The sequence below is a fragment of the Podarcis filfolensis genome, assembly GCF_964270895.1.
Source record: "Podarcis filfolensis genome assembly, chromosome: 3".
Lineage (NCBI taxonomy): Eukaryota > Metazoa > Chordata > Lepidosauria > Squamata > Lacertidae > Podarcis > Podarcis filfolensis.
Genome location: NC_139606.1, coordinates 119,713,026 through 119,725,401, shown reverse-complemented (window position 1 = coordinate 119,725,401; position 12,376 = coordinate 119,713,026). Strand labels below are relative to the sequence as shown.

The window sequence follows — 12,376 nt, the reverse complement described above, 5'->3', positions numbered from 1 at the left end:
TAATCTTTCGCCAAACAAACCTTTCCTCCCCGCCCCCCAAAAACACAACAACATGAACACCCAAAAACCAGAATGCAAACACGAATGTTTATCCTAAGCGGCAAGTTCCACAGTTACCCAGAGCTAGTGAGGACAACGAAAAGAAATGATTATCATTAACAGGGTCTAAATGAGACATGTGCCAAAGGGATCTAGATCAGAGGTCTCTTTGCCGCCGCCACCACCATATAAGAGGTGCTTTTTTGTCCCTGGTCTCTCTCTCTCTCCCTTCCCCTCCCCTCTCCTCTCCCCACCCCCTATTGGCCTTTCTTGTAGGCTGTTTTGACGATGGCGTTCTTAAAAAGAGTCACTAGGGGCGTGTGGCTGCGCTCAGGGCTCATGAAGCCGCCATAGCGCTTCTTCTTGGGGGGCGCAGGGACGTTCCACCGGAAGTGGCGCATCTTGTAGGCCGTGCCGTCCTTCTTGGCCTCCCAGGGTCGCGGGCCGCCACCCTCTTCCTCCTCCTCCTCGGAGCGGGTGCCCTCGCCGTTCTCCTCGGGGGAGCCGAATTCGGGGTTCGCCTCCCAGGAGAGGTCCCTGCGGAACTCCTGGGGATAGCTCTCGGCCAGCTCCTCCTCTCCGTCCTCCGCCGTCGGGTAGACCTTGACGGGCCTCCTCTTCCGCCCCACCGGCTTACCCCAGCGGAAGTGCTCCATGGCGTACGACCGCTTGCCTTCCTGCCTCTCGGGGGTCTCCGGGTCACCCTGCCCGGCGGTTTCCCAGCTGCCTCGAGCCGGAAGGGCATCCATGGCGGGGCCGTGAGGAAACTCTTCCCGCTTGTGGCCCGGGTCGGTCCCGTTGCCCTTCCCGAACTCGTTCCAGCGGAAATGGCTCATGACGTACTTGCGGATGCTCTCCGACAGCGGCTGCAGGTGGCCGTTTCCGGGGAAAACGGGGGTTTCTTCCGAGAGGCCGGTTCTGCAGGCCCTGAGGCATTCCTGCAATGAAGAAAGGGGACAGGGGACGGAGACCCTTGTGGTTAGCCATCAGGTCGTTGTTGAGCTTTATTTGGCAAAGTTGTTAACCCCCATCGTTCTACCTGGACACTGAGGTCCAGCACTGAGGGCCTTCTGGCGCTTCCCTCACTGCAAGAAGCCAAGTTACAGGGAACCAGGCAGAGGGCCTTCTTGGTGGTGGCACCCGCCCTGTGGAACACCCTCTCACCAGATGTCAAAGAGAACAACAACTACCAGACTTTTAGACGACATCTGAAGGCAGCCCTGTTTAGGGAAGCTTTTAATGTTTGATGTATTACAGTATTTTAATATTTATTTGGAAGCCGCCCAGAGTGGCTGGGGAAGCCCAGCCAGATGGGCGGGGTATAAATAAATTATTATTATTATTATTATTATTATTATTATTATTATTATTATTATTTTCTGGAAAATCTCCAAAAACAAAATGAAGTTATTAGGAAATTTGCCTAGAAAAAAACCATGTGGGCTGCCACTCGCCCGGGTTTCCCCAGACATTTTTACCGAAAATTCAAACTAGACGCCATTTCATGTGTCCTTTCATACTGCATTAGTACGCTGGTTTGACACCAGCTGATAGGAAGTGCCTACAGAGGGTGGTGAATACAGCACAAGAAATTATGGGCTGTCCTGTGAATCCACTGAATGAAACAGTGGAAGAACGTTGCCTCAGGAGAGTGAGGAAAATTCTCAGGGATGATTCACACCCTGGCCGGCACTTTCTTGATCTCCTGCCCTCGGGCAAAAGATATAGAAGCAGGATTAGTCGCACCAACAGGGTAAAGAACAGCTTCTATCCGTGGGCTGTTAGGCTGCTGAATGAAAAGATAACAACAGGGCAACTGACTTTCGGGTTTGGTGGGTGTGCGTCAGTAAACGAGGGGAATTAAGACTAAGAGAGCTGAGTGGGGGACTCTCCTGTAATCTCAAAAGTTGTACAAGTGACAATAAAGTATTTCATTTTAATTTTTGACAGACGAACCATGGCAATGCCTGGGAAATTCCAGTTACAGATAGGTAGCCGTGTTGGTCTGCCATAGTCAAAACAAAAATTTTTTTTCCTTCCAGTAGCACCTTAAAGACCAACTAAGTTAGTTCTTGGTATGAGCTTTCGTGTGCATGCACACTTTCCGGTGTATCTGAAGAAGTGTGCATGCACACGAAAGCTCATACCAAGAACTAACTTAGTTGGTCTTTAAGGTGCTACTGGAAGGAAAAAAAATTTTTGTTTGGGAAATTCCAGACATATAGCAGCCCTACTAAGATAAAAAGGTAAAGGACCCCTGGACGGTTAATCCCAGTCAAGGGCGACTATGCTCATCTCGCTTCTCAGGCCGACAGAGCCACAGACAGCTTTCTAGATCATGTGGCCAGCATGACTAAACCGCTTCTGGCGCAACGGGACACTGTGATGGAAGCCAGAGTGCACAGAAACGCTGTTTACCTTCCTGCCACAGCAGTACCTATTTAGCTACTTTCACTGGTGTCCTTTCGAGCTGTTAGGTTTAAGCACAGAAATACAGATATTGGTTCACTGGAAAGATGATGCCATGGCCCCCTTTGATCAATGGGGAGAAGATACGACATACGAACGGATTGCTTTTAGACACAGATTGCATAGGGATAAATACGACGGTGTTTGGGATGCACTGATAGGAATTATAATGACTTCTTGTTGTTTTTTTGTTAGAGCATTTATTAATTTTCCAATAAGAACATCCAACTAACATATCAAATCACAATCCAATACAGTGGTACCTTGGGTTAAGTACTTAATTCATTTCAGAGGTCTGTTCTTAACCTGAAACTGTTCTTAACCTGAAGCACCACTTTAGCTAATGGGGCCTCCTGCTGCCGCTGTGACGCCGGAGCACGATTTCTGTTCTCATCCTGAAGCAAAGTTCTTACCCTGAGGTACTATTTCTGGGTTAGTGGAGTCTGTAACCTGAAGTGTCTGTAACCTGAGGTACCACTGTAAAAATAAAAAACTAAAATAAAAAAGTCCAATTGTCTTCCAAATTATAATCTTTATTTTACAACTTCCCACAGTCTGAATTCCGAAGCATTTTCCAAATCACAGTTCTGCCTCTCATCTCAGTGTTTTCATAATTCCATATCACGATTTTATCCTCCACATAGGAATTATAATGACTTGTTAATGATCTTTCATTGGTTGGAATGATCTTATTACTTACATACAGGAGTCTCTCCACTTACACGGGTGTTGTGTTCTAGCACCTTGCATGCAGGAGTGAAAATGGCAAAAGTAAGGCGCACCTTCTAAACACTCTTTTAATGCCCTCCCTGCCGCTCTCTCTGCGATCTGTACCAAAAAAGACTGTGCCAAAAATATCCACAGCTGGAATTGAAGCTCTGGGGCCGGTAGGAGGTTGGAAGATGAGCAGAAAAGCTGCTGCTGCTGCACTACCCCATACTTTGGCTGTTAGGTGGGGAAGCTGAGCACCCTAAACAAAGCCCTGCTGTAAGTCGGGTCTCTTTTGAATTCTGGGGCAGGAGAAGACTCTTGAGAGTCCCATGGACTGCAAGAAGATCAAACCTCTTAAGGAAATCAGCCCTGAGTGCTCACTGGAAGGACAGATCGTGAAGCTGAGGCTCCAAGACTTTGGCCACCTCATGAGAAGAGAAGACTCCCTGGAAAAGACCCTGATGTTGGGAAAGATGGAGGGCACAAGGAGAAGGGGACGACAGAGGACGAGATGGTGGGACAGTGTTCTCGAAGCTACCAGCATGAGTTTGACCAAACTGCGCGAGGCAGTGGAAGACAGGAGTACCTGGCCTGCTCTGGTCCAGGGGGTCACGAAGAGTCGGACACGACTAAGCGACTAAACAACAAACAGTCATACCTCAGCTTACAGATGCTTCAGGTTGCGTTTTTTCAGGTTACGAACTGCCGAAACCTGGAAGTACCAGAACAGGTTAGTTCCAGGTTTTGGTGGCCGCGCATATGCTAAATTGCACTTTGTGCATGTGCAGAAGTGCCGAATTGCAACCCACGTGTGCACAGACGCATTGCTGCGAGTTGCAAATGTGCATCCTGCACAGATCACGTTTGCAACCCAGGCGTCCACTGTAGAATTAGAATTAGAATAGACTTTATTTGCATAGCCAACAGGCCATAGCATCAAAGGACAGACAAAAACAAAAATACATTACGGAAATAGTTATCATAAAATACTCTCAGTACTTAAAACTTGGCAGAGATAATGATATTAATAATAAGATCCTAGGCGAGGAATCCAGGTGACGACACTGATGTCATTCAGATAGCAGCTCTCAGTCTCATTGCTCTCTTGATAAATTTGGCAACCTTCTCTGTTGTCGAGCTGTTCTGGTCGGCTAGGAGTGAGAACAATTTGGCTTCACAAGAGCGGCCCGGGATGGCAGATAGTAGCGGCGTGATGGTCTCGTCCCTGAGATCTTTATATAGGGAGCAGGACAAGAGAACGTGTGACACAGTCTCTACGTAACCAGCTCCACAGGGGCAGAGCCGGTTCTCGAAAGAATTTTTTTGATATCTACCTTCAAGAACAGCTGATGGTAACATATTTAGTCTGGCCAGTGTAAAGGCCCGCCTGAGTTTTGGAATGGTTAAGGTAGACAAATAAGGTGCCCGAAAATCAAAGTGGGAGGGGGGCAGATAAGCGTACCAAGCACTAAATTTCTTAATATAGGCCAGATTATTCTGCTGCTCAATATCCTTCATGCGCTGGTCAATAACGGTTTTTGCCTTGGGGAGACCCATTTTCAGGAGATGCTGTGCTTGGAGCCCACATGTAAGTAGTTTTTGATGCACTACTTTGGACCACCGACTTCTATGAGCATCTCGCGCTACTAGAGGTAGCAGTCCGGATGGGTTTAAGTTTAAGCGAAGCCAATAGTTGAATGTTCTTAGCCAGGTCCGGGTTTCGACGGAGAGGAGGCCAGTCTCCAGCCGTAGGGCCGCATTTGGTACGCATGGTGGAACGGCTAGAATCTGTCTTAAAAATTTAGACTGGACCATTTCAAGTGTGCGGCAATGATTTCCCGTCCAGATTTGGGCCCCGTAGAGTCCACTGTATTTATTTCCCAGCGATGCACAAATATGCAACTGTGCAAAGTCGATTGCACACAGGTCAGGGGGGTGCCTGCACCTGTACAGTGGTACCCTGGCTCTCAAACTCAGTCCTTTCTGGGAGTCCGTTCAACTCCTGAAACATTCAAAAACCAAGGCGCGGCTTCCAACTGGGTGCAGAAGCTTCCTGAACTCAAACGGAAGCCCTGTCAGACGTTCAGCTTCCGAAAAATGTTCGCAAACCTGGACACTTGGAGCCAATTTATTTGGCAACTAAGCCATTCGGGAATCAAGGTTCCACTGTATTAGGTACTGAATCATTATTTGAAGTATTTTTTTTTCTTCTCTCCTTTCCTTTCACTTAATTTCCTAACTGAAAATTCTCAATTAACGCTAAATATTTATTTTTTTAAAAAAACAAGCACAGAAATCTTTGTATTTACAGATTGCATTTAGGGAAGCCTCTATTAATATCCTGCAAGGTTCCTGGGCTGCGCCTTGGCTTTCAAAGCAGCTGCTCAAGAAGAACTACCAACGAAAGAAGAATGGAGGGTGAAACTGATGGACTAGGCAGAGTTAGATAAATTAACAGGAAGGATTCAAAAGCTGCGGGACCAGAGATTCTCAGAAGACTGGAGTAAATTTACTATTTGAAAAGCAATTGTGATGAACAGATTACGCTAGTAGGATTGCAAGAAGTTTTGTAAGGCGAATTATTTGAAATATTGCAAGAAATATAATGAGGAGAATTATTAGTTAAGGATAATTAAATGTAATATAGAAATTAAGAAATGCATAATAAGCGATAGAGAAGGAAAATTATCAGAGGTGTTGATGAAGGTCTAAAAACATTGTATAAGATGAGAAGTTACGTTGTATGACTGTGGGAACTGATATGTTAAAAAATCAATAAAATGTATATAAAAAATAAAAATAAAAGTAAGGAACTGCTGTCTCAGGTCCAAACTAGGCTTCTGTGCAAGAGGGAACAAGCTTGTTTTCTCCTGGGTCAGGACCTGAACCCATGGCTTCAAGTTACCGGAAAGGAGATTCTGATGAAACATCAGGAAGGACTTTCTGGCAGAAAGAGCAGCTCAGCAGTGGAACAGACTCCCTCAGGAGGTGATGGACTCTTTTTCCTTTTAAGCAGAGGCTGGGAGGCTGAGAGCCCTGCATCGCAGTAGGTCAGACTAGATGGCCCAGAGGGTCCCTTACAACTCTACAGTCACCTCAAGGCTTGACTACTGTAACTCACTCTACGTGGGGCTGCCCTTGAAACTGTCCCACAAACTCCAGCGGGTGCAGAATGCTGCAGCGAGGCTCCTCACGGGGTCCCTGCCATGGGAGCATATTCACCCAGTACTTTACCAGTTGCACTGGCTCCCGGTGGAGTATAGGGTCAGATTTAAGGTGCTGGTTTTGACCTTTAAACACCTTCACGGCCTAGGACCCTCGTACCTACGGGACCGCCTCTCCCGATATGCCCCACGGAGGACCTTAACGTCCATAAATAGCAACACCCTCGAGGTCCCGGGCCCTAAGGAAGTCAGATTAGCCTCAACCAGGGCCAGGGCCTTCTCAGTGCAACTTTTTGTTGCTTAATTGATGCAACAAAAAACAGCATAAAATACAGTATAAAACGTGAATAACAATAAATTCAGAATTCAAAAATCAATTTAGGGGGGAAATCCATCCAATAAACATTAGATGGTCAGCAGGGCTAGCTGGCTAAATTAGTCCTACTTGGGCCAGCAGGGAGACCAGGGGAGAATTAGCTGTGGGATCCCAGAGTGGGTGATCTTCATAAAAGGGGAATAAAAATCAGGCTAAATTCAAATTGAAAGCCAGGCGGAATAGTTCTGTCTTACAGGCCCTGCGGAATGAGGTTAAATCCTGCAGGGCCCTGGTCTCATGGGACAGAGCGTTCCACCAGGTCGGAGCCATCACTGAGAAGGCCCTGGCCCTGGTGGAGGATAGTTTGACTTCCTTAAGGTCCTCTGCGGGGCATACCAGGAGAGGTGGTCCCGTAGATATGACGGCCCTAAGCCATACTGAGTTAGGGTTAGGTGGAGTGATGATTTGACTCATTGCAAGGCACCTTCCTGTGCTCTTAACTGTTTTTAGAGGACCATAAAGAAGGCTGATCGCCGAAGAATGGATGCTTTTGAATTCTGGTGCTGGAGGAGACTCTGGAGAGTCCCATGGACTGCAGGAAGATCAAACCTCTCCATTCTGAAGGAAACCAGCCCTGAGTGCTCACTGGAAGGACAGATCCTGAAGCTGAGGCTCCAAGACTTTGGCCACCTCATGAGAAGAGAAGACTCCCTGGAAAAGACCCTGATGTTGGGAAAGATGGAGGGCACAAGGAGAAGGAGACGACAGAGGAAGAGATGGTTGGACAGTGTTCTTGAAGCTACCAGCATGAGTTTGACCCAATTGCGGGAGGCAGTGGAAGACAGGAGGGCCTGGCGTGCTCTGCTCCAGGGGGTCACGAAGAGTCGGACACGACTAAATGACTAAACAACAGCAAGCCACTGAGCAGGGAGGCTCCCCTTTGCTATCGCTGCTGAAGAGCCTTTCCTCCTCTACAAGTGTGCCTCACCCCCCTTTCAAAGGCACCCAAGCCAAGCAGCCATCGCCGTATCTTGTGGCAGGGAGTTCCAAGTGCTTCTCCAAGACCTGCGACGGCCCCCTCCCCTCTGCCCTGCCCACTTACCTCGACCTCTGCTTCCGTCTCCATGTCTCGGCACCAGCCGCTGTCCAGGCAGTTGTTGGGCGCTCCTCCCACCAAGTGGATGAGCAGGATGCTCAGGGCAGCCCAAAGACTGCTTCCTTGGAGCCTCAGCATCTTTTGGGGGGTCTGCCAAGACAGAAAATAGGGGTGCCATATTAAGCATAATAGCAGCTCAATACACCAATGGACTTAATTCTGTTTATTTTAGATTGTAGCCTATGCATGTTACACAGAGGAAAACCATTCAGGCAATATAGCACCATTCTCACAATCCGTAGGAATTAAATTTCCTTCTGCGCTTTGTACTCTCATACTGTGACTAAAAAAAAAGTATGGCAAAGGTTCATAGATAATGAAATGCATTGGGAGCAAATGTAGAAGTTTGCCTTCAATTGTCTATCTGTAAGAACCAAATACTTCAGTTATATTATACTGATAGCTAATAAGGATGTTCAGTACAGTATTTCTATCAGTATCCTAACCCATAATACGTGGGTTAAATGTGACTCCATAACTGTCCTACAATTACATTAAACACAAGTGTAGACAATTCCCCCCCATATATTCAATAAACATTTTCCAACCTTCTCTAAACGTATGTTCTTCTTGTTCGCTTAATTCTATATGTTAAGTCTGCAAGCTGCACGTATTCCATCAGTTTAAGCTGCCATTCTTATTTAGTTGGGAACTCACTCCTTTTCCATTTTTGGACTAACAAAACATGACTGCCATAGTGACACACATAAATACCCTTTTTAACTGGTTTTAATATTTTATGTGTAAATTTCCTTATGACTGATGTTAAAGGCGATTAACAAATGAATTGTAATGACAATAATCCTCGTCTTCTTTGGAAGCCATCCAAATTCTGAAGCCGCCGCTGCTTGCAGTGGGAGAGAGTTCCATAGTTTAGTTATGTGCTTTAAGAACGTAAGAAGAATCTGCTAGATCGGGCCAAAAGGAAAACCCACCCTCCTGGCTAGTAACCATCAGTAGCCCCCCGCCTCCATGAATTTGCCTAACCCTCTTTTTAAAGCCATCAAAGTTGTTGACCTAACCTGGGGAGAAAACAGCAAAGACCTGATGAAGAGAGCACAGCAGACGTTATATTTTCTGAGAATCCTCCGGAAAAATAATCTCTCAAAGGACCTGTTGATGGCATTTTACCACTGTACTGTGGAGAGTGTATCAACTTATGGTCTGTGTGTGTGGTTTGGGAGCTGCACGGTCAGGGGAAAAACAATGCTGTCCAGGGTTGTAAAGACTGCGGAGAGAATAATTGGGTGCACTCTTCCCACCTTGGATCAAATCTACGCTTCCAGGTGCCATAAGAAAGCTGCAGAGATAGCGCAGGATAGTGCGCACCCCGGAAATGATCTCTTTCAGCTTCTGCCTTCTGGAAGAAGGTCCAGGGTTATAAAGACTAGGACTAGCCGCCTGAGAAACAGTTTCTATCCAAATGCGATTTTGGTTTTAAACACAGTGTAAGGAGCCTGTAGGGACGTGGGTGGCACTGTGGGTTAAACCACAGAGCCTAGGACTTGCCATCAGAAGGTCAGTGGTTCAAATCCCCGCGACGGGGTGAGCTCCCGTCGCTCGGTCCCTGCTCCTGCCAACCTAGCAGTTCGAAAGCACGTCACAGTGCAAGTAGATAAATAGGTACCACTCCAGCGGGAAGGTAAATGGCGATTCCATGTGCTGCTCTGGTTCGCCAGAAGCGGCTTAGTCATGCTGGCCACATGACCCGGAAGCTGTATGCTGGCTCCCTCGGCCAATAAAGCGAGATGAGCGCCGCAACCCCAGAGTCGGTCACAACTGGACCTAATGGTCAGGGGTCCCTTTACCTCTAAGGAGTCTGTATGGGAGTATATTGTATTTAAAAATGGGGTGTCAGAGTTTTTAGGGGGCTAACCAGGTTGGGATAGCAGGCTTGTTGGGTTTTGAATGTCTTATGTAGATTTTTCAATTTCGTTCTGTATGGGACAATGACAATAAAGATTATCGTATCGTATCATCATTGCCTCATGAGGCAGTGAGTTCCATAGTTTAACTGCACGGCCCTTTCTTTTCCCTGTCCCGAATCTCCCAACGTTCACCTTCATCATGTTCTAGCGCTGTGGCAGAAGGAGAGAACCTTCTCTCCATTTCCCTTTGATGTGATACTCCTGGGCTCACCTGTCTTACCTGTATTACGAGGTTAACCACCTGAACTTACCGTCCAGCTGCTGTTTCCACGGCAAGGTAAAGGGATGTGGGAGATTTTGAGCACTGACTGCGCTATAAGAAAAGGATGGACATTTCCAGTGCCGGGGTGGGGGGTGGGGTTAAGGGTTTTTTGGACCAGAAATCAGTACAGAAAAGGCAACAAACAAACCAAGGGAAACAGAAGGTCTCCAACTACAAATCTGAGAGGTTGCAGCCCATCGCGTTGGTTCTTCTGTCCTGAAATCTTCCTGCCTCTGAACAATGCAAACATAGCAGTCTCCTCTCCCACAACAGAGGGAGAAAAGGGTATTATTAAATGCTATTGCAGTATTGAATACATGCAACTAACATGAAGTCATTCATTTCAGTGGGTCTACTCTGAGTAAGAATCACAGAAATTTGAAGTTTCAATGTTTGAATGTTGTATTTTAATTTTGCTTTTAAGTTGCATTCATTCAACTTGTTTTTATTATTGCTTGTTAGCCGCCCTGAGCCAGGCCTTGGCCGGGGAGGGCGGGGTATAAATAAAAATTATTATTATTATTATTATTATTATTATTATGAGGGCCATCTAGTCCAACCCTACTGGGTTATCTCCTTTTCCTCAGTGAATTTGATCCCTTTCAATATATCTCACTACAGAACAACAAAAAAGCATCTTTACAAGAGTTTTATCCCCCCACATACAGATTAAAACTATTATTATTATTATTATTATTATTATTATTATTATTATTATTATGCTTTTCCTACCCTGAGCACCTTATGTTCTTAAAATTAGATGTGAAGCTGGAAGAAGGAGGGGAGGGTTAAAACTGTTCTAATGAGGCATAAACAGGTTTTATCCCTTATAAGTTGTGCCATAGCTTTAAAAAGGTGTACCTAGGAAACAGCAATCTTCTGCCTGCTTTAGTTCCAAATGAATAAATCTACAATAATAATAATGCCTTCGGGAATCGCATCTGCGACTACAGATGTGTGGATAAAGGTGATCGTCTTTACTCAACTGTGTTTGTGAGGGAGTGAGAGAAACGGTAAGCGTGATAGAGAAAGAATTAAGTCAGGTGGGGAAAAGGGCTTTCCGCCTCTTGAGCAACCCGATTGTGTGGACCGAAAGAAAAGTTTGTGCGTCTGTGCAAAGGTGTAAATTAATAGGAATTCACTCTTACGGAGAGCTCCCTTTCAGCTGAATGGGGGGTGCAAGAGAGAACTAGCTTCCTGGTGGATTGGGCCCATTGAAAATGCACCCATTCCAAACAATAAAGGGACCATATGGAGGATGGAGCAATCTTGTTTTCTCCTACTCTGGAGGGTGGGACTCGAACTCACAGCTTCAAGTCACAAGAAAGGAGATGCCGACTTAACATCAAAGATAACTTTCTGACAGTGAGAGTCAACGGACTCCCTCGGGAGGTGACGGACTCTCCTTCCTTGGAGGTTTTTAAGCAGAGATTGGGTGGCCATCTGTCATGGACGCTTTAGCCGAGATTCCTGCATTGCAGCGGGGTGGACTGGATGACCCCAGGACCCCTTCCAACTCTACATTTCTATGCTTTTATACATGTACAAGTTTGCTTTACCTTCCACGCCACACAGCCTGCATAGCAGCGGGGTTGGGCTCGATGACCCTCGGGGCTCCCTTTCCAGCTCCACAACCCTACAAAACTCAGATTCTGTGATTCTGCTCCTTTTTCCCAACTCCCGTCTTAAAACTTTCCCCCTTAATGCCTTGCTCCTCGTCCGTCCTGCCCCGCTTCGCAGAACAGGCGAACAGAAAGAAATAAAAAGTCTTCCTTCTGCATAGCTGTCGACGTTCCCCTTTTCTCGCGTGGAATCCTATTCGGAATAAGGGCATTTCCCTTTTTAAAAAGGGGAAAAGTTGACAGCTATGGTCCTTCTGCCACCTTTGGAGAGATCATCTCCCCACCTGGTCAAGGTGAGTGATGAAAGGTGCGGAGGGGAAGAGCGCACCTGTTGGAGTACCACCTGTCCTGTCTGCAGGCGGGCATCCAAGTGTCTGGGCGGTAGAGGAGCCTCGGGAAGACTTACCTGGCGCTGCGATGTCTCGTGGTCTCCGATTCCTCCTCCTGGCGCCGCGTCTGCGAGGTTTCAGCTGCAGCCCGGACCCCCTTTTATATCACGCCCGCGCGTCTCCGGAGCGCGAGCAGCCTTCCGGAGAGACCTTTTGAAGCCGCAAGGGAAAGGGGGAGGTGGCCTCGAAGCCTCCAGGTGTGCAAGGGAGCAGGGGGTGGGGATTAGCAGGTGCTTGCCAAAGAGAGAGAGGAATTATTTCTGGGCACCGGTGGCAAATGGAGGTGCGGGTGGATTAGCGTCTCCGTGCGAAGAAGATCG

The 12,376-nt window shown here is 47.0% G+C and overlaps 1 protein-coding gene across 1 annotated transcript; it reads right to left on the bottom strand.

The window, feature by feature from the left end:
- Window positions 1-260: 260 nt before the first annotated feature.
- POMC (proopiomelanocortin) lies at window positions 261-12,164 on the bottom strand. The gene is made up of 3 exons (XM_083605562.1): window positions 12,074-12,164; window positions 7,802-7,945; window positions 261-977 (listed from the first exon to the last, which is right to left on the bottom strand). The coding sequence occupies exons 2-3, from the start codon at window positions 7,931-7,933 to the stop codon at window positions 297-299; spliced, it is 813 nt and encodes a 270-aa protein (XP_083461688.1). The 5' UTR covers window positions 7,934-7,945; window positions 12,074-12,164; the 3' UTR covers window positions 261-296.
- Between the last annotated feature and the right edge of the window lie 212 nt (window positions 12,165-12,376).

What these genes read in the sequence shown, in the direction of transcription:
- POMC (XM_083605562.1), bottom strand. Translation starts at nt 7,933, where the DNA reads ATGCTGAGGCTCCAAGGAAGCAGTCTTTGGGCTGCCCTGAGCATCCTG. An exon ending in AGACGGAAGCAGAGGTCGAG is followed by an intron (nt 978 to 7,801) that starts GTAAGTGGGCAG and finishes TCTTCATTGCAG; the next exon opens with GAATGCCTCAGGGCCTGCAG.